Consider the following 21208-nt stretch of genomic DNA (forward strand, 5'->3'; position numbering starts at 1 on the left):
TAACCATAAACATCAATCCCTTTCTTAAAATCAATACACAAGTATATTTAAAAAAAAATGCATATATAGTTAAAAGATTAATGTTAGCAGGCAATATTAACTAGGAAAATTGTGTTCACTTGCGTTCAGTGCAAGGAGAGTCAGGGTATATGCAACAGTTTGGGCCGCCTGGCTCGTTGTGAACTGTGTGAAGACCATTTCTTCCTAATAAAGAATAAATAATTAGCCAGAATTGTACATAATTATGACGTAACATTGAAGGTTGTGCAATGTAACATTAATATTTACACTTAGGGTTGCAACCCGTTCAATAAAATATGGAATGGTTCCGTATTTCACTGAAACAATAAACGTTTTGTTTTCGAAATGATAGTTTCCAGATTTGACCATATTAATGACCTACGGCTCGTATTTCTGTGTGTTATTATATTATAATTAAGTCTATGATTTGATAGAGCAGTCTGACTGAGCGGTGGTAGGCAGCAGCAGGCTCATAAGCATTCATTCAAACAGCACTTTCCTGCATTTGCCAGCAGCTCTGTGCTTGAAGCACAGCACTGTTTATGACTTGAAGCCATTCACCTCCCGAGACTAGGCTGGCAATACTATAGTGCCTATAAGAACATCCAATAGTCAAAGGCATATGAAATACAAATGATATAGAGAGAAATAGTCCTATAATTCCTATTAAAAACTACCTAAAACTTCTTAACTGGGAATATTGAAGACTCATGTTAAAAGGAACCACCAGCATTCATATGTTTTTATGTTCTGAGCAAGGAACTTAAACGTTAGCTTTTTTACATGGCACATATTGCACTTTTTTGCATTATTTAAATCAAATTGATTGTTTCATTATTTATGTCAGACTAAATTGATTTTATGTGTATTATATTAAGTTAAAATAAGTGTTCATTCAGTATTGTTGTAATTGTCATTATTACAAATATATATATATATATCACTCAATCAATTGGCTGATTTTAATTGGTATCGTCTTTTTTTGGTCCTCCAATAATGAAAAATCATAATCGGTCATCCTCTAGTTTATAGTTCTGTTTTTAAGCACAACGACTAAAATGGCACTAATGTACACTACTCCACGGCTGTGATCCCAGACTGTAATTGACTGACCTGTAAAGTCTTCCATCAGCTTAGTCTGAGGCCCATTAACCCAGGTACCTTGTAGTGTCTGGACCATGTCTCCCAGCCAGCCCTGCTGCCTTGTGAAGAGTAGCCACTTAGCAGGACTGATGAGTCTGCAACTTCACAGGCCTGATGGAACACATCCTGGAGGGAGGACAAGACACCTCTACCTTAGGAGTGCTTCCAAAGTGCCTCAGCCAGTCAGTCGATACCAACCCAGCCCGGCACAGCAGTGAGGAAGTTGCCCAGGTGAACGTTGTCTTAGTCTGAGAAGCTGTTCAATAATTCAGTGTAGCTAACAACGTTTAACTGTTAGAACAGGCCTGACTGTTCCACTCCTGCACAGCCAGTGAGGTAGGTTGTGTACTTTGAGTTGGTCATCTCAAGAGGTAGTGGTGGGAGAGAAGCTGTCTCTCTTGGCTGAATTGAGGTGGGGTTGGCAGTGTTTTACTGCTGCTTCAGGAGGTTGTCCATAAATTAATTTTCTAGCAATGCCCTCACAGTTAATGATCACACAACTGGGTGTTTTATATTCATCTTCTCAAATTTGAGATGTTAATTTATTGCTGACCAGCTTATAATTGAGGTTGGCTGTGTTGGTTTTTGGACAGAATTTAAGAGCGAGAATCATGGACTCTGTTTTTTTTTTTTTTCACTTTAAAATGTATTCCAAAAAAACACCATTGATTTCATAGTAAACCATACATAAACCATACAACTCCATGCACATACAACTCCATGCACAAGGACTACTTAACAGTTTACACTGAAACATTTGTAAAAATAGATTTTGTGGTTGAACTGTGCAAATGTTAGCTTTGGTAACGGAATCTCCCTTTTTTTATATGCGAACGTGGTTTCCAAAAAACTCTTAAATATCTGCTTCGACTTAAGATTCAAATATGTCTGCAGAAAGAATACGGTGTCTGCTATTTATTTTTTATTTCACCAGGTAGGCTAGTTGAGAACACCTTTATTTCACCAGGTAGGCTAGTTGAGAACAAGTTCTCATTTACAACTGCGATCTGGCCAAGATAAAGCATAGCCGTGTGAACAGACAACAACACAGTTACACATGGAGTAAACAATAAATAAGTCAATATAAAAAGTCTACATTGTGTGCAAAAGGCATGAAGAGGTAGGTGAATAATTACAATTTAGTAGTTTAACACTGGAGTGATACATGATCAGATGGTCATGTACAGGTAGAGATACTGGTGTGCAAAAGAGCAGACAAGTAAATAAATAAAAACAGTATGGGGATGAGGTAAGTAAATTGAGTGGGCTATTTACCGATGGACTATGTACAGCTGCAGCGATCGGTTAGCTGCTCAGATAACAGCTGTTTTAAAGTTGGTGAGGGAGATAAGTCTCAAACTTCAGCGACGTTTTCAATTCGTCATGGCCATGCTATGTCATGGCACCATGTGTTTGAAGTGGATTAACACCTGCTAACGGAATGAAATCATGGGTCCCTGATGTGTAAAACACAGAAATGCATAATTGGACATCGCAGAACACAGTAGAGTACAGTACAATAACTGTACCTTACTTTCTTTACTTTATTGTATTTGACTTTAGTCTACTGTGCTCTACTCACTGTACAGTAAGTTGCTGTACTGGACTCATTACTGTGCTCTACTCATTTAACTGTACTGTGATATCCAAACTTGTGAAACATTCGTCTATGATGGGTTCAGATTTGGTACAATCCATTAACATCAAGGCCAGGGTAGGCTGACCAAATTTCAACTACTTTTCAATGGCAATGGACTTCCAGTGTCGGTCGGTGCTCAGTGGGTGAGGATGCTGCTTACAGTAAATAGAAAGAGGGGGCTCATGGGTAGGTGTCAGTAAGAACTGGGAGAGGTGACATTTAACTGGAGAGAGAGAGACAGAGAGGGGGTGATAGAGAAGGGTTGTTGAGACTGACTGTTTAAACACGTTTGGTTTGACCAACAGAAAGGCAAAGAAAACCGTAATGACCTGTCACCAAAACCCCATACACTACCCACCATTGCAACCTGTACGCTCTCGTTGGTTGGCCCTCTTCATACGGGTCGCCAAACCCACTGGCTACAGGTTATCTACAAGTCTCTGCTAGGTAAAGCCCTGCCTTATCTCAGCTCTCTGGTCACCATAGCAGCACTCACTCGTAGCACGCGTTCCAGCAGGTATACCTCACTGGTCACCCCCAAAGCCAATTCCTCCTTTGGTCGTCTTTCCTTCCAGTTCTCTGCTGCCAATGACCGGAAAAAAATGCAAAGATCTCTGAAACTGGAGACTCATATCTCCCTCACTAGCTTTAAGCACCAGCTGTCAACAGCTCACAGATCACTGCACCTGTACATAGCCCATCCAACTACCTCATCCCCATACTGTTATTTATTTATCTTGCTCCTTTGCACCCCAGTATCTCTACTTGCACATTAATCTTCTGCACATCTACCATTCCAGTGTTTAATTGCTATATTGTAATTACTTCGCCACCATGGCCTATTTATTGCCTTAACTCCCTTATCTTACCTCATTTGCAGTCACTGTGTATAGACATTTTGTTTTTCTACTGTATTATTGACTGTATGTTTTGTTTATTCCATGTGTAACTCTGTGTTGTTGTATGTGTCGAATAGCTATTCTTTATCTTGGCCAGGTCGCAGTTGCAAATGAGAACTTGTTCTCAACTAGCCTACCTGATTAAATAAAGGTGAAATAAAATTAAAACATAAAAAAAACAGTATGCCAGTGAAAGGACGGTAGAAGGTGGCCCAACAGTGGTTTGTGTCTTATGATTTCCCATTGCAGCCAATTCAGTTGCAGTAATGGCGTTAATGATTTTTTTTTTGTTGGTAATTCAGTACCCAAATTGGTAACGGAATTACAAGTTTTAATCACTCAATAAACCATGTATATCAGTAGAATCACCAATTTATTGGTAGGTCTACCATTACTTGTTAATTCTGTGAACTTTCATTATCCTCCCCCATGAGGTGGAGAGATTAGAAAATATCTTAGATATGTGGTGGTTTTCGTTAATGGAATTACAAGGCAATATATCAAATGTATTTATATAGCCCTTCTTACATCAGCTGATATATCAAAGTGCTGTACAGAAACCCAGCCTAAACCCCAAACAGCAAGCAATGCAGGTGTAGAAGCACGGTGGCTAGGAAAAACTACCTAGAAAGGCAGGAACATAGGAAGAAACCTAGAGGAACCAGGCTATGAGGGGTGGCCAGTCCTCTTCTGGCTGTGCCGGGTGGAGATTATAAACAAACATGGCCAAGATGTTCAAATGTTCATAAATGACCAGCATGGTCAAATAATAGTAATCACAGTGAACAGGTCAGGGTTCCATAGCTGCAGGCAGAACAGTCGAAGCTGGAGCAGCAGCACGGCCAGGTGGATTGGGGACAACAAGGAGTCATCATGCTAGGTAGTCCTGAGGCATGGTCCTAGGGCTCAGGTCTTCTGAGAGAGGGAGAAAGAAAGAGAGAATTAGAGAGAGCATACTTACTTTCTGGCAGATGTTTTCTAAGACCCTTTTTACACCTGTTTATCCAGAAATCAAAGCCTTTAATTATGCCAAATTCTAAAAATGGGAAATGGTTGAAAATGTTATCTATGCCTTAATTTCCCCCAAAATACATTTACTTTTAGCTTTTTGACAAGCTCCTTTGAACTTCATGTTGAAGCTCATGGTTCCTTTTTTATGGAAATACCCTCAAGTCAAAAGCTGTCATCAAACCAACAAAGAAGCATACAGAATTTCAGAAAATATGTGTACATTTAAGAATGTCAAAGCAGAGGGATACAAGCCAAGGCGGTTTGTCGAACTTGTGTTTTGATTTAACGTGACATAAGTCTAGGAAACGTTCACCAGCAGCTCCAGTCAGACTCCCCTCGCTGGCCAAGCTCACTGCACATGATTTGCAACTTAAATGTGGAAGTTCATTAATTCAGCAGCCAGCAGCTGGGCTGACCTTTGTGCCTCTTCAAAGGTTTGGCCCGTTTCCTGGCAGGAACCCAGCCCCATCTCTCTAGACCAGGGATCATCAACTAGATTCGGCCACAGGCCATTTCCTTTTTTAAATAAAACCACCCGCCAGTTGGGAAACCCTGCTCTAGACCTTGGCCCCATGCCTCCGCTCCAGCCCACGTACCCTAGTAGACTTATCTCCATCCCCATAGCCCCAGCCTCAGCCCCATCACTATCTGCCCAGCACCAGTCCCATCCCTATTGCTAGCCCTATCCCCCAGCCTCCGCCATATCGCCCCCCACCATGCAGTTATCCCAAGCCAGCCAGTACTAGAAAGATAATGCTTTAGTTGGGATTTTAGCAGGCCTCCAGAGACAAGGCCCGGGCTAGATTAGGTTTAATTAAAATAAGTGCGAGGAAGAAAATAGCATTTACCACCACTGGGTGAATGTACCAGCTTTTGTTAATGTCAGGGGATTGCCAACAAACCAGTTGGTTTAGAGCTAAATAGATTTTTTTTTTAATTGTGTGGGTGAATAAGTGTCAGGGAGTTGTGTGTGTGTGTGTGTGCACTACGTCATTGACAGTGTAGAGAAGTGTAGTTGACATGAAAACCCTGAGACTCTGTAGCACCCCACAGAGAGAGGCGGGCTATAACTCTGGTCCGACACACACACACACACACACACACACACACACTGGAGGAGGAGTAGATGGAGGTAGGACAAGGTGTACAATCACTGTTATTGTATTCAGAGATGAAGAGGAGAACAAGGGGTTTGATCCAAATGGAGCAGGGACACGCTACATTCCATCAGATGTAATGTGAGCGCTGCTCAGTTGTTTAGCGTGTGTTAATGTTTTGGTGGCTCTGAGGAAATGGGACCATTTTTGATGGGCAAGGTTTTTCAATTATATTTGCCTAAATTAATTGGCAACTTTGGGGCACTCTTCCAGAGGTCCTCATTTACCCCTTCTCCCTCCCAACCCCCGAGCGCACACACCCCTCATCAAGGAGGGGAGGGGAGAGGAGGGAGCGAGCTTTATCACAGACGGCCTGCCGACAGGATTACAGCAACAAATCCTGTCAATCACTCATTAATAAAGGTGGATAAGAGGATCAGCTTCTCCCAGGGACTCAACCAGTGAAACAGACTGACTTCTATACAAATATTTGGTCTGGGGGAGGGTGAGAAAGGATACAGAGGAATTTGCGTGACTGCATGTAGGCCCATTTGAAAATCCGAATGGAATGACGTTTAACCACATTGTTAGGTTAATAATTGGGAAACGTTTAATGGGGAATCAGTATTTGATTTTAACCAACATGTTCTAACCCAAACAGTTGCAGTTGTGCGTGTCTGGCCCCTGATGGTTTTAATACCCAGCTACCCTATATATAACACACGGTTTGTCGGTCATGCTTCTATTCTCTCAAATGGTCCAGTGGGTCCAATAGCGATGCTAGATCACACCAAGTGGGAAGCCTCTAATCTGCCACATAGATGAATATTTAATGGGGCAAATATTAAAACTTGCCCCCTAGGGCAGTTAACTGCAGGGTTGTGCTCAATTCAGAATTTTGAATTGACTCCCATTCAACTCATGAGTTGAAATTTGACTTGATTGACCACACCCCACAGGATGTAGAATTTGAGGTTTAGGAAGTAGAATTTAATTCAGTGTAATTCAAAGAAATTCCACTCCGTCATAGAACATGAGATTTTCATTGTATCTGACACACTTCCAGATACCAAAGAATATATCACTTTTCTATGGAAACAATGTTCATACTCTTTTGACCTTAGTGCTTAGAATAGTCCATTATAATTTGAGGGTTACTAATGCATTCTGGAATGTCAACCATATTTTATATGCATGTTTTATGTACAAGATGTATATTTATATAGAATAGAAGAGGCATTTGAATTTCATTGCATTCTATTTCCTTTTAATTCATGTTTACTATTTAAAATTAAAATCCAATAATTTAATTGGAATTTGAGTCATTCTCTATTAAATTCTGAACTGACCACAACCTTGGTTAACTGGGGCCAAAACACAAGCATCTCTCACACCATGTCACTCCACATCCTCCCTCGGTCCTCCTCCTTCACACGCTTCCATCCTTTCAATCCCAGGTTAAAAGGAGGACACCGCACATAGGCCCTGTTGGAATGCTTAGAAAAATGCAGCATTTCTTCCTTCCTACCTTGCTTGGAGTAATGAAGGATCTAACAGAACTGAGTGGGTATATAGTGACATTTGCTTCAATTCCTTCCTGAAGGAACTTCCAATTCAAGCTTTCCATCATAGACAATAGGTTGTCTATCTATCCCAGGTTATCCACCTTAATGACATCAAATGGATCTCCTGGCCTTGTGTTAGTAGCCCTTCAGGACGTGAGTCCCGCTCTAGTTCAGCAGAAGCCCTCTCCCTCCAGTCTAATCAAGGCCAAACAGCCAGATCCGCTGCCTCTACGCACCTTTCATTAGATAATCCATTTATTACTCCAACCATTCAATACCTCCCCAGCACTCCCAGAAATGAAGGAGCTACGCACATGACGTGTCTTCCCATACTGTCTCTCCTCTCCTGCTACACTCAATCTTTACTGTTGTCTGCTGATGATTCAGATTGTGCATTTCTTTGAAAAACATCCCTGCTAACGATGTCATGTGTCTCATTTAGTTGAATGGCCTTGTATTGCATTGCTTTCGTACATTGTTTCATTACCATGGAATCTTCTAAGATTTGTCCTGCCTAACATCTCCACTGATGTGTTTGGAAGCTGTAGTAGTGCCAGAGGGTTTGTCTAGAGAGGTGCTGCTGCTGTTCAACTAGATTAAGCAGCTGTATGAGGAGGAGAGGGAGGGAGAGCATACCAGTATGACCTTCATTGGTATTCCCTGTCGAAGATGATCAAGGAGAAAGCCCTGTACTGGAGCCATGCAATTCATCTCTTCTTGATTGACCTGAGCCTCTCTTCCTTTAAAGAGCATGCATGCATGCCTCACACCAGCTCATAAGCATGCACACACAAACATCTATAGGCAGCTGCTTCGTCGTCAAACACGCACACCACACACTCGTACCCTGACACTTGCACCGAAAATGGAATGCAGCTGGCATTTACACTCAACCTTGGCTCCCATCATCTGTATAGCCTTAGTTTTCTATGCATGACATTGGTTGGACAGTAATGTCTCATGAATGGTAATTGGTGATATTATAATGTCATGGGTCTTTTGATGAACATTTATCTTGATCATGTTCTTCTCCTCCCCCACTCCTTACCCTCATTTTATCTACTACTCTTCACATGCTCTCCCTCACACCCCCTCCCTCCTCCATGTCTTTGTTCCCTCTCTCTTGCACTCTTTCCCTGACTCTCTTTTCTCTCTCCTCCCCCACATTTTTCTTTCTCTCAATTTGTTCTTCTTTTGTTCCCTCTCCACCATCATTCCTTCATTTCCTCTCTCCCCCCCTCCCCCATCTCCCTCTCCCATTCTATCTTTCCTCTCCCATCTGTGGCTCATTCAACTCCACTCCACTTCAAGCTTATTGTCATAAACAAGAATAGGTTATCAATCAACATACCTAAAACCAAATTGTAAACAATTGTCATTCTCGCTCTCCCCCCTCCAGTACGCATCAGCCGGCTGCCTGTTGTCCCTCCACCACAGTGAGAAGCCTGAACACGAGGAAGTGTGTGAGTTCCGTCCCTACACCTGCCCGTGCCCCGGAGCTTCCTGTAAGTGGCAGGGCTCCCTGGAGGCTGTCATGCCTCACCTGATGCATGCCCACAAGTCCATCACCACCCTGCAGGGAGAGGACATCGTCTTCCTGGCCACAGACATCAACCTGCCGGGGGCTGTGGACTGGGTCATGATGCAGTCCTGCTTCGGCCACCACTTTATGCTGGTCCTGGAGAAGCAGGAGAAGTACGAGGGCCACCAGCAGTTCTTTGCCGTGGTGCTGCTCATCGGAACGAGGAAGCAGGCCGAGAACTTCGCCTACCGCCTGGAGCTCAACGGGAACCGGCGGCGTCTCACCTGGGAGGCCACGCCCCGCTCCATCCACGACGGCGTGGCAGCCGCCATCATGAACAGCGACTGTCTGGTGTTTGACACGTCCATCGCTCACCTGTTTGCTGACAACGGCAACCTGGGGATCAACGTCACCATCTCTATGTGCTGAGCTGCTCAGATGTGGAAACACACACACCCATGTGTAGAAGTTACACACCTCTCGTTCTCAGACTTACACACAAACCAGTATACAGTTACTGACTGCTGTGTGATGCAGTAGAGTGTGTGTGTGTGTGTGTGAGAGGACAGGTAGGAGATCGAGAGGATTTATGTGTGTGTGTGTTGCTGCTTGAGCCTTGTTGGCTCCCCATAATGCTTGAATGGAGACTGGCCTGTAGCGTAGTTTCAAGGTGTGTGCCTGTTCTCTCATTGTGTGTGCTGGAGACAGTGTACAGTAGCTTACATGTGGTGGGCTTGTAATGATTGATTCCCTACCTGTGCCCAGGTGAGTTTGCCTTGCTCCCAGGACCCCACATCTCTCTTCAACTGCTCCCACCCCGCTCACCCCCACCACCTCTTCTGCCCAGCCAACCGGTGCCAGGCAAGGAGGGCACTGCCCAGGGTAAGAAGAGGTGGTCCGTCAATCTGCTTCCACCCGGCAGATTCAGAGAAGCTCCACTTCAACAGCCAGTGGCCCCTGAAGATGCAGCTTTCTAATCCTCACAGCGAATCAAGTTTCAGTAAATTGGACAGTGGACAAATCGGGGCTTCAGAGACGCATGTGGGCAGAGTCGGGGCCTGATGGTGACCAATGCGCTGCCTCCCAGTCTGGGTTAGTGTGAGCTGAGGGGTTGCTCATGCTCTGCTAAAGGATTACACAGACTACGAACCAACTCCTTACTGTTCAAAACAGTAAGCTGCAAAATGCAACCATTTCCATAAGTATGTCATGGTTATTAAAACAAGCCTATGTTATGCCCAGAGTGTCTATGAAATGAAAATGACACTGTAACTGAGAAGTTGTGTGTATAATATACACTGAGTGTACGAAACATTAGGAACACCTTCCTAGTATTGAGTTGCACTGTCTTTTGCTCTCAGAACAGTCTCAATTCCTCTGGGCATGGACTCTACAAGGTGTTGAATGTGTTCCACAGGGATACTGGCCCATGTTGACTCCAATGCTTCCCACAGTTGTCAAGTTGGCTGGATGTCCTTTCGATGGTGGACCATTCTTGATGCACACGGGAAACTGTAAGCATGAAAACCTCAGCAGTGTTGCAGTTCTTGACACACTCAGACCGGTGCGCCTGGCACCTACTACCATACCCCGTTCAAAGACACTTAAATATTTTGTCTTGCCCATTCATCCTCAGAATGGCATACATACACAATCCTTATCTCAATTGTCTCAAGACTTAAACATATTTTGCTAACCTGTCTCATCCCCTTCATCTACACTGATTTGAAGTGGATTTAACAGGTAACATCAATAATGGATCATAGATTTCACCTGGTCAGTCTGTCATGGAAAGAGCAGATGTTCCTAATGTTTTGTACACTCAGGCGATTGATCCTGAGACTGTAAGCATATCTGTCCAGCATGTAGAATAAAGAAAGATTAGATTTTTGGTCATCATAACGTTTCATAAAGGTTTCATAATGCCTTTAATGATGGTATGAAACCTGTCGTAACCCCTGTTCGGTAAAACCCTAGTGCCTAGTTATTCACATGGATTCTGTATGACAATACAAACAACAAATGTAAAACAAACTTTTAAGTTGAATATTTACATTCTCAAACAACAAAAGCATGTTACTTCTCCAAAGTCACAAGTTCTGTTGTTTATACCCTGACTGATCGAAGGTCAGCTTGTTTGCTAACAATGAAGTCCCACGCCTGTTTGTATGGTCATTTTTCATTTAAATCCCTGAATGAAAGACCGGACCTTGCGACTATCAGATTCTATCTTACATTTTGGTCAAAAATGAGTTATTCAGATAGTTGGTCTTTTGGTGGTCCTTTACATGTGAGAGGGGTCCGGTTTGTAATGGAAAGAAAAATAAGTTCTATTTGCGCAAACACCTTTTTAACTTTAAAGTTCTATCTGCAATCCATTCAGTGCTGGGTTGTCAATCAAAAATAATTGCATGTAAGGTGATATACTTATTGAGTAAGACATCGCGAAACAGTTCTGAGATCTGGGACTTGAAAATGACTCCATCTAAAAACGATAGATTTTGCAGATAGAACCTTTAGTCCCAAGTTCTTGATGATTATATCATAGGTTCGTTCTGGTCCTCTTTTTCAATTCAAATGTTTTTTTCACCACTTTTTCAGAACAATGGCCATAATGTAAGGTAAAAACTAATAAATACAGGTGCATTAGAGGATATTTTAGGCACTTAGGACAGGCATTACTGTTTTTGTCTTGTTCTATATCAATACGAAAACCTCCATGGAGGTTATTTCACTGAAATGATACATTTACCAGATTTTATCGATTTAATAGCAAGTAGTTTACTGACCTTGTGTCAGAGACCAGAACAGTAGCAGTTTACTCATCCATAGCTAAGCTTTAACAATGTTACTAGTTCTCCGTAGGATATAGTGTATTTGCCATTTTGGGGAACTTTCGCTTTAACAAATGTGATGAATGTTAAAGAATAATTCACTACAAAACAGTTCTGAGATGTGTGGACTTTTATGCTCAATATCTCAGAACTGCTTTGCGCAGATGGTCCCAAGGTCTCGAGGTGTCATGCTATTTAAAATATGACATTATGTTCACTTCATGACACAAGTCAAGTCACATTTTATTGTGTGTGTGCGTTTGTGAATACTTCAATGTTTGCTTTGAAGATGAGGTTATTGTCAAGGTTTAAAGCACTGAGAAGGTTCTGGAGCAAGTCCCACAGTACCACCACGGTTGGGATTATTTATGCTGTGTTTTTCTCTGCATACACTCCTTACCAACAGAGAACAGTATGGAGGAGGCACGCATTTGTAAATACACAGATTTTCTTATTTGTTCATATGTGTAACAATTCTCTTAATTGTTGAACCTGGTTTACCTTCAATTATTTTATGCTCTGATAAACTGTAATATGGGGGTAGTTTTCCTCTCGTGTCAGTCAACCCACCACAGCCTTACTTTTGTACGTATCCAAACTAGCATGCCCTGCGTTGGGAGGGCATCTCTGAGGACTGACTCAGACCAACCCTTAGTGTCTTGAACAGACTCTCGGTTTGAGTGGACTTCAGGGCAGAAATGGGCATCCCATAGTAGTGTAGCCATGTACCTTCACCTGGCATCATAGTAACCGAGCAAGTACCCACCTTTCCATGAAATACCTCTGTCGACCACGGATATGTCTGTAATCCAACAGTCCTCTCCTGATGTCCTGCATGGGGGGAGGGATCCCCACTACTTGCCCACAAACCCCTGCAGTATACCCAGAAACATCCTCTGCTCCACTGCTCTCGTCTTTCTTATAAACATTTGAAATATGTAAATGTTGGATGACCATATTTTCTAAAAGATAGTATGAGGATATTCTGTTAATTTGAGTGCTATTTATGTGTTCACGGTTACTCCAACTGCTGTACAGAGGTTTTGAGGTTATTTTGAGCTGTTGTAACAACCTGCCATTCTGCTCTGGTGGTCAGTGTCCCTGCTTTACCCACTGCCTGGACAGACATTTCTGCCAACAGTCCTTTGGGCAGCACAGCTCTGCAATCACTATGGTTTATCTGTAATGTCAGCAAAAAATGCTAACTGTGACGGTCATATTTTCCTAAGATGGACTTTAAGCCTTTAATATTGCGTCAGTTATCATGATCAGTTGCCATGAGTCATGGAGAACTGCAGTCCTTTAATTTAATCAGGGAGTCATACTGAGACCAATGTCTCATTCACAGATTAGCCCTGAATTACAGAAAATAAACACATCAATATCAATACAAAATGCAAGCAGAAATAAAAACATCGTCATAAAAAAACAAACACAATAATAATAGTGATGATAGTAATGATGATCTGTTTGGCATTGCATTAATGTATTGTTAATGGGGCAATAGGAGATCAAATCAGTGAAAACTAAGGCAGAGACACTGTCCACAAAATGAGATTTCAGGATTTCATGGCACATTTGTTTCCACTTTGCAAATTGAAAACACCTTTAGGTCTACATCACCATTACCTGACAGAAACATCTGTCAACATTCATAAGCATTCTATCATCTAACTTAAAGTAACTGTCCAGGGAAAAGCTCACTTTTAAAAGCTCATCTGTTCACTCATAGACAAATAATGTTGTTGACTCGTCCTACACTTGTAATTGTGGCCAAAGCATACATTTTGAGGGGGAAAAAAACACTTCAAAAACATATCTGAAACAGACTGCTTAAAAAAATGCTTGCTATTTCATCATAGAGGAGGACGTCAGGTTTTTGGCCGAGACGTCTCATTGGCTGAGCTGGCCAATCAGCGGTTTACTTGTCATGAATACTTTTATTGACCGGTAATACCACCACATAATTCAAACACAGAGAATCTGATTTTTAACAGTTTCCCTTCCAAAATGTGGACATTATTTAATTCATATTGTAATGAATTATAGATCATAGAAATATTTCATAGAAATCAGGAAACACTGGACAGCTACTTTAAACATACGATGGTAGTTAGAAATATAGAAATCCTTTGCAGGTACTGTCATATGAACGCCAAGTCTTAGAAATGCTAATGAATACCTAGGCTGTCATTACAGTGGGTATCATACATATTCATCCCCCTTGGATGTATTTACAAATTGGGATTGAAATGGATGTAATTGTGTTTTTTTTTTTTGTCATTATACTACTCAATGTCAAATGAAAATAATTCTACAAATGAATAAACATTTTATAACTCAAATATAGTCGTTGCATAAGTATTCACCCCCTAAATTTAGTTCAGGAGTAAATTTTGGCGTAACAAATTACAAAAATTACATGGACTCACTCTGTGTGAAATAATAGATTTGATTTTTTTTTTTAATGGCTACACCTTCCTCTGTCCTCCAAATGACATCTGTAAGGTCCCTCAGTCAAGTATTGAATTTTCAAGCACAGATTCAATTACAAAGACCAGGGAGCCACATAAAAAGCCTCAAAAAGAAGGGCAGTGATTGGTAGATGAGTAACAAATCAGCCATTGAATATCTCTTCAAGCCTGGTCAAATTAATAATTATGCTGTGGATGATGTATTAAACCACCCAGACACAACAGTTGTCATTCTGAACTGAGCTGGAGGACAGGAAGGAAACTGCTCAGGGATGTCACCATGAGGCCATTGGTGATTTTAAAACTGCTACAGAGATAAATGGCTGTGATGGAAGAAAGCAACTAAGGATGGATCAACAACATTCTAGTTACTCCACAATAATGACTTAAATGACAGAGTGAAAAAAAGTCTATAAATATACAGAATATTCCAAAACATGCATCCTGTGTGCAACAAATTACTAAAGTTATACTGCGAGAAAACAGCGAATACACTTTTTGGTCTAATTGCAAAGCCGTATGTTTGGGGCAAATCCAACACAACACATCACTGAGTAAGTGCCTCCTTATTTTCAAGCATGGCAGCATCATGGTACTGTATGGGTAAGCTTGACATTGGCAAAAACTGGAATTTTTCAGGATAAACCCTAGAGGAAAACAGCCTTCAGTTTGCTTTCCACAAGACATTGGGAGACAAATGCACCTTTCAGCAGGGTAATAAACTACAACACAAAGCCAAATCTATACTGAAGTTGCTTACCAAGAAGACCCTTATAATGTTCCTGAGTGACCAAGTGAAAGTTTGGACTTAAATCTGCTTGAAAATATATGGCAAGATTTCAAAATGGCTTTGAAGCCATGACCCCCAACACATTGACAGAGCTTGACACATTTTAAAAAGAGTAATGGGCAAATATTGCACAATCCAAGTGTGAAGCGCTCTTAGAGACTAACCCAAGAAGACTCACAGCTGTAATCGCTGCCCAAAAGTGTTTCTAGCATGTATTGACCCGGGGTGAATACTTATCTAATTAAGGTACTGTATATTATTTTTCATTACATTTTAAGAAATGTAAAGAGTAAAAATGTCACTCATGCATTTCAGAGTATGTTGTGTAGATCGTTGACAAAAAATGACAAATCCATTTGAATCCCACTAAAGCAATACAATGTGAAGACATCCAAGGTGGTGGAATACTTATGATATCCACTGTACACTGAGTGTACAATATTCCTAATGAGTTGGACCCCGTTTTGCCCTCAGAACAGACTCAATTGGTCGGTGTTAGGACTCTATAAGGTGTCAAGCGTTCCACAGGGATACTGGGCCATGTTGACTCTAATGCTTCCCACAGTTGTGTCAAATTGGCTGGATGTCCTTTGGGTGGTGGACCATTATTTATGCACGCAGGAAGTTGTTGAGCGTGAAAAACCCAGCAAACTTTGACACACTCAAACCAGTGCACCTGGCACCTACTACCATACCTCATTCAGAGGCATTTTCATCCACCTGTCAATCCATTATAATCATTCTACAACCCTGAAAAGTACACACGGTCTTGACATACCTCAGGGAAATACAACCCAAGTGTTTTAGATTGAGTACATTCATAGTAAACATGTCAGACATCTTTTGTACAGCAGGCCCAATACTTCTCTCTTCCCTAGTCTTGCCAGATCCTGTGAGGTTTCTATAACAGATATATGGGTGCAATTTCTTATTTGTGATAGATACTCTTGACAACTTCTTTTCAACTCTGGATGGACTGCATCATCTGTGTCAGATTGTGGTTTGAGATGTGATCATTACAGTTTATGATCAGAGCCTGTTTTCTGTATTTCTTTAAGTTTGTTTTCTGTAAACAGGAAATGATGGGGGTTGATATTGTCAGTGTTGTTAATTGTAATGGCAAAATATTTCTTCTGCTTGTGTGATGTATTCCTATACAGTAGGAAACCTTTGAGGCCAAATAGTGTAGAGGAGTTTATAAACCAAGACAGAAGGTCAATATTTGAGTTGTCTCCCTGAACTTTATTATTATTATTATCTCTCAACAGATATTGGTCAAAACACAGTTAAATATAATGCTTGCATGATATTAAACTATATTGCATCACATAGTGCTAAATTGCACCAACTTCCACGCTCCAAAACTCCCCTTTCAATTGCAATTATGTCCCTAACTAAAAAAATATATATTTGGGACACCGCAATGGTCTCCTCTCCTTTTCTTCCCAGCCTGGCTAAGTGTCTGCTCATCTGGGGCCCAGGTCAAATAAGAAATTGACCTCTGACCTCTAGCCCAGTCTGACCAGTAAGCGCAGACCTGGAATTCATAAAAACTGTCTAGTACATCACCACCCAGGCAACTAACAGATAGCATCAACTGGACTAGAGGATAGCATAGTATTGAGGATCTATTCATGCAGCCAGACAACAACGGTGGTGACCAGTGATTAAGTGTGTGGCCTGTCTGTTGCCTGGCCCCCCACTGGGAGAGTTTTGAGAGGGAGATTAACTCATATCTGTCCACTGAGGACAAAATGGTGGCTCGTCCTCAGTACCCCAGTTTGGTATTTTCATTGGAACCCTTGTGTGATGAGATTAAAAGAGCTGATTACATGTACTGTGTTTCAAATGGCAACGATCGACAGGCTCCTTCCTTCACATGCTTAACCGCTTGGTTGGAATTAGTTTCTTTTAATGTCTGATGATCACAGGCAGAATGTGCTTTACCTCTTTTTCCCCTTTTATGCTTTGATACAAAGTTAATTTATTCATGGAATATATTTCTGTAGCAATGCTTTGTTCTCTCTCGCTAGGTGATTAACTATGTTGATGTGGCTTTTAAACATAATTTAGTGTGACGGATAAATTACAGTTAAAATCCTGGGCTAGTGATACCATGTAAATACTCTTTGTTTGATTAGAATTATTCATTTTCTAATTTTGTTGGTTCTTCACTGAATTACAAGTTGTGTAATGTTGTTTTGGACAGTCAATGTTCTTTGGAGGCTATTTCTCTTTCTTTTCACCCAAAATTACCTCTATTTTTGAAGCCAAGAGGAAGCTCCGATCTTGCGTTGTCTTGAAATCCAATTACAAAAATAAAAATGTTATTTATATGGCATCTGTCTCACTCTTGTTTGAAAGCAAATCTCAAGTCTTCTCTACAAAAGCAATTGTCATTTTTATTTATAACAGTAAATCAGTAAGTCAAATTAAACAATGTACAGCAGTTTAAAGGTGGCAATCCATTGGAAATCCAGTTCCCATTTACTCTGCTGCTGATGTTGACTAAGCTGTTGTCGTGGAAACAGTATAGGACATATTCTCATGGCATGTATTTCCTGTTACTTTCTCCTGTAGTCTCTCTCCCGACTGTGTTCTTCTCTATGCTTACTGGACTGGTCTCTCTCTCTATTCCTATCACTGTCCCTGTCTTTCTCTCGCTCCCTGTCCCTATTTCTATCACTGTCCCTGTCTTTCTCTCGCTCCCTGTCCCTATTTCTATCACTGTCTTTCTCACTCTCCCTATTTCTATCATTGTCCCTCTCTCTTTCCCTAGTTCTTTCTCCCTCCTCCCTGCCTGTCCTCTTGCTCTCCAACTGCAGTCCTCCATCTCTCCTCTCCCCCATCTCATGTCTCCTCTTCTCATCCTCCCTGGACCTATCCCTCTCTCTGTCCTGTTGGTCTCCATAGCGATTTCGGAACCCTCCGTCCTCCTGCCTGTGTGTGTCTCGGGGGTTCCGTAGTTCTGCCCCAGGCCCTGGTCTCTCTCCCCTGGACCTCAGCCGCTCCTCTGCCGCCCCCCGCTGGCTGTACTTGTCATAACCCAGGTCCTCTTTCTCCTGCTTCACCTTCACTGTCGGGACAGGCCCGGGTGGAGTCTGGGCCAGCCTCTCCCTCTGCTCCCTCTCCGCCTTTAGAGCATTTTTCTCCTTTTTCTTTTTCTTCTTCTCTTTCTTGTCTGGGTTGGAAATGAAAGAAAAGATTGAGTGAGGTCAGGTAAGAGGAGATGATATGAACATGACAGACACCTATTTGAGACACTGACAGCCAAGTTATCCTTCACTACTCGGCTGTACTCAGTGTCCTTGCCTTACAATTAAAGTCTACTTTAGTCAAAACGGCTCTGGGAATGACAAGCAGCAGACATGTACCCTCTAAGCCTCCAGTAGTATCCCCTCCTCACCTTTCTTGGGCTTCTTCACTGGTACAGCATACTGTTCCTCTTCTTCGGACTCAGAGGATGAATGGTCGGGTAGTTTAGGGGCACAGCCCTCCTCCCTTAGGCGCTTGGTGATATCGTCCATGTCCTCATTGTCTTTGGGAGGGCGGTAGTTGAGCACATGGTCCACTCGGATGGTCCGCCCCTTTATCTAGATGTCAAGAGGGACAGATCATAACACAATGTAATGAGGTACAGTAATTTACAAGTATTTTGCCAGTAAAATGCATGTTTACTGGTTTGGTCTCATAAAATGTATTTCTCTCTTGTTCTCTCTCAGCTGGGAGTGATTACTGTTCATTACCTTGATCCCGTTTAAGTTATCCACAGCCAGGATTGTGCTCCTCTGGTCCTCGTAGCAGATGAAGCAGAAGCCTTTGGATTTACCAGTCTTCTTATCACGCACCAGGTTGATGTTGGCTATCTCGCCATACCTGCAGACACACATTAACCAGGATAACTCAATCTAATGCAGAATTTTTTATTCAGAATGAAAAGGAAGAAGGTTCAGAGGGAAGAGTGGAAGATAAGGATGGAAAGAGACATGCAATTGGATAAACAAGAGACAGAAAGAACCGGGGGAGAGAAGGGGGGATGTGAGTGAGAGATGGGAGGAAAGGGTATATGTATGGGCCTCACTGAGAGAAAACACAGACGATGTCACCTTCTGTCAGCTCATAAGGAAATCCACCTGCAGGTTACAACAAACACAAAGGTTAAAAAAAAGAGGCTTAAAAAGAGGCTTGGTGGTGAGGGACTGGAAAACAAGCCATTAATTGATTAAACAAGCCACTCACATTTTCAGCCCCCAACTGGTGAGCTGCCAGTACACTCTAAACATCAACCTTGGCTGTTAGTATGGTGTGGATTTGTAATACAATGAGTTGGATCAATTCTACTCAATCCCAAAAGTGTCTCTGACACAGCCTCTTACCGATGAATATCCAGGCGCTGTCCTTGTACTCCGAGTGCCATGACACAGTCTCCTTGACCCCCAGTGAGGCCTCTCTCTCATTCAACTCATTGATCAACTTCACTTTGGTCAGGGGACTGCAGGGTGGGAGGGAGAGATGGACAAACAAAGTGTTTAACATGCAATAGAATACAGAATCATCTCTCTGCTGATCCTGTCTCTTTTCTTGACCATCCATGGCCAAGCTTCTTTTTTTTATTTTTACCCCATGAGCAAAGCATTTCGCTACACTCGCATTTAACATCTGCTAACCATGTGTATGTGACAAATAAGATTTGATTTGAGTAACTACATACCATCTGACTAGTTAGCTACCAGCTATTATGGTTAGTATGGTGTATTTATATAACGTTAACATTAGTAACAGTAGCAAATTATTAGCAAGACAACGTTAGCCATGTTGACTGATGTCCAAGTAAAGTTAGCGGCTGGCTAGTTAGTTAGCTAGATCTCTTCACATGATCACTATTAACATTACACCTACGCGAGTAAATATATAATAGGTGCAGTCGATACAAAATGTACAGCACATAATCGGTCACTTATACTCACTTCATTATAAAGTGATCTTCATGAACGTAAACGCGATTCTGACTTTAAAATGGAGATCCCGTTTGTCACTACTTTTGTTAGCTACCACAGTCACAAAGTCAACATTGGCTATATCGTACTTATTAATAAAAAATACAATAAAAAGCTTTTTGGTCGTAATTTAAGGTTAAGGTTAGGCATAAGGTTAGCAGTGGGGTTATACGGTTAGTGTTAGGTTTAAAACCAGATTTTAAGAAGATAAATTGTAGAAATAGGCGGGGTTTAGCCATAATTACGACTTTCTGGTTGGGGTAACTAGTGACGACCGGAGATACCCGAACAACTTCCGTTTTCGACGCGTCAGACTAAGCGGAGGGGATTGTGGGAGGTGTAGTTCAAAGGCATGTTCCCTTCTCAGTAGACAAACCTCAGAGAAACTTTTAAGTACGAACAAAATCTTTCTTCCAAAAGAGTCCTGCCGAAAAAAATGCATTTTAATATAATGTTATTCAATTCCAAGAGTATCTTTTTATTCAGGAAAAGTTTGCTTCAATGATACTGCATTGGCCCACACTTATCGCTTCTCTTTATGAAATCGACTTTTATAGCACCATCATCCCTCATATCAGTGAGTGTAATTCTATTGCCTAGTTGTGAAATATGGACGTATTTATCCTATAAATAAGTGCTTATATGTCAAGGAAGTGCCCATTAATGAATAATCATTCAACCATTGTCTCATTTATTTGAACTAACAAACACTCAAACAATACCTACCTCATATCAAGGTTTTCTCAATATGTTGCCACTATGGTACTTACTGTAAGTGACAACAGTAAAGCAATTCTTCATTGACACAAAGAGAGTAAATCATTTGGAGATGATGCAAAATGTGGGCAATAAAACATAACACACATTTCCCATGTACCTCCTGAATGGAGGTAATAATACACACTACTTTCATAAGAAATTACTTTGTGAAAAAAAGTTGTTCATATAATCACTGACTGTTCAGAGAACAACCATTTGTACACAAAACAAGCTGTTCCACTTCAAAACACATACATACACCTACTTACACCTCTCAACAGTGGTGTAAAGTACTTAAGTAGTACTTTAAAGTATTTTTTACTTAAGTAGTTTTTTGGGTATATGTTCTTTACATTACTGTTTACATCTTTGCCTACTTTCACTTCTACTTCACTACATTCCTAAAGAAAATAATGTACTTTTTACTCAATACATTTTTTAAAAAGTACTTGTTACA

At 41.4% G+C, this 21208-nt stretch overlaps 2 protein-coding genes across 3 annotated transcripts in view; one reads left to right on the plus strand and one right to left on the minus strand.

Annotated features, from left to right (window-relative positions):
• Nucleotides 1-17336, plus strand: part of LOC118391219 (E3 ubiquitin-protein ligase Siah2) — a 30960-nt gene extending 13624 nt beyond the window's left edge. For both annotated transcript variants that reach the window (XM_035782382.2, XM_052457936.1), the window contains exon 2: nucleotides 8775-17336. In XM_035782382.2, coding sequence (XP_035638275.1) covers nucleotides 8775-9326 — 552 coding nt within the window. In that variant the 3' untranslated portion in view covers nucleotides 9327-17336. The remainder of the gene's footprint in view (nucleotides 1-8774) is intronic.
• A 36-nt stretch (nucleotides 17337-17372) lies between these two features.
• On the minus strand, nucleotides 17373-20201 carry LOC118391218 (RNA-binding motif protein, X-linked 2-like). The gene is made up of 6 exons (XM_035782381.2): nucleotides 19963-20201; nucleotides 19372-19487; nucleotides 19077-19128; nucleotides 18742-18871; nucleotides 18402-18588; nucleotides 17373-18176 (listed from the first exon to the last, which is right to left on the minus strand). The coding sequence occupies exons 1-6, from the start codon at nucleotides 19965-19967 to the stop codon at nucleotides 17560-17562; spliced, it is 1107 nt and encodes a 368-aa protein (XP_035638274.1). The 5' UTR covers nucleotides 19968-20201; the 3' UTR covers nucleotides 17373-17559.
• Nucleotides 20202-21208: the final 1007 nt, after the last annotated feature.

Source organism: Oncorhynchus keta, chromosome 12 (genome assembly GCF_023373465.1).
Source record: "Oncorhynchus keta strain PuntledgeMale-10-30-2019 chromosome 12, Oket_V2, whole genome shotgun sequence".
In the NCBI taxonomy this organism is placed as follows: Eukaryota; Metazoa; Chordata; class Actinopteri; order Salmoniformes; family Salmonidae; genus Oncorhynchus; species Oncorhynchus keta.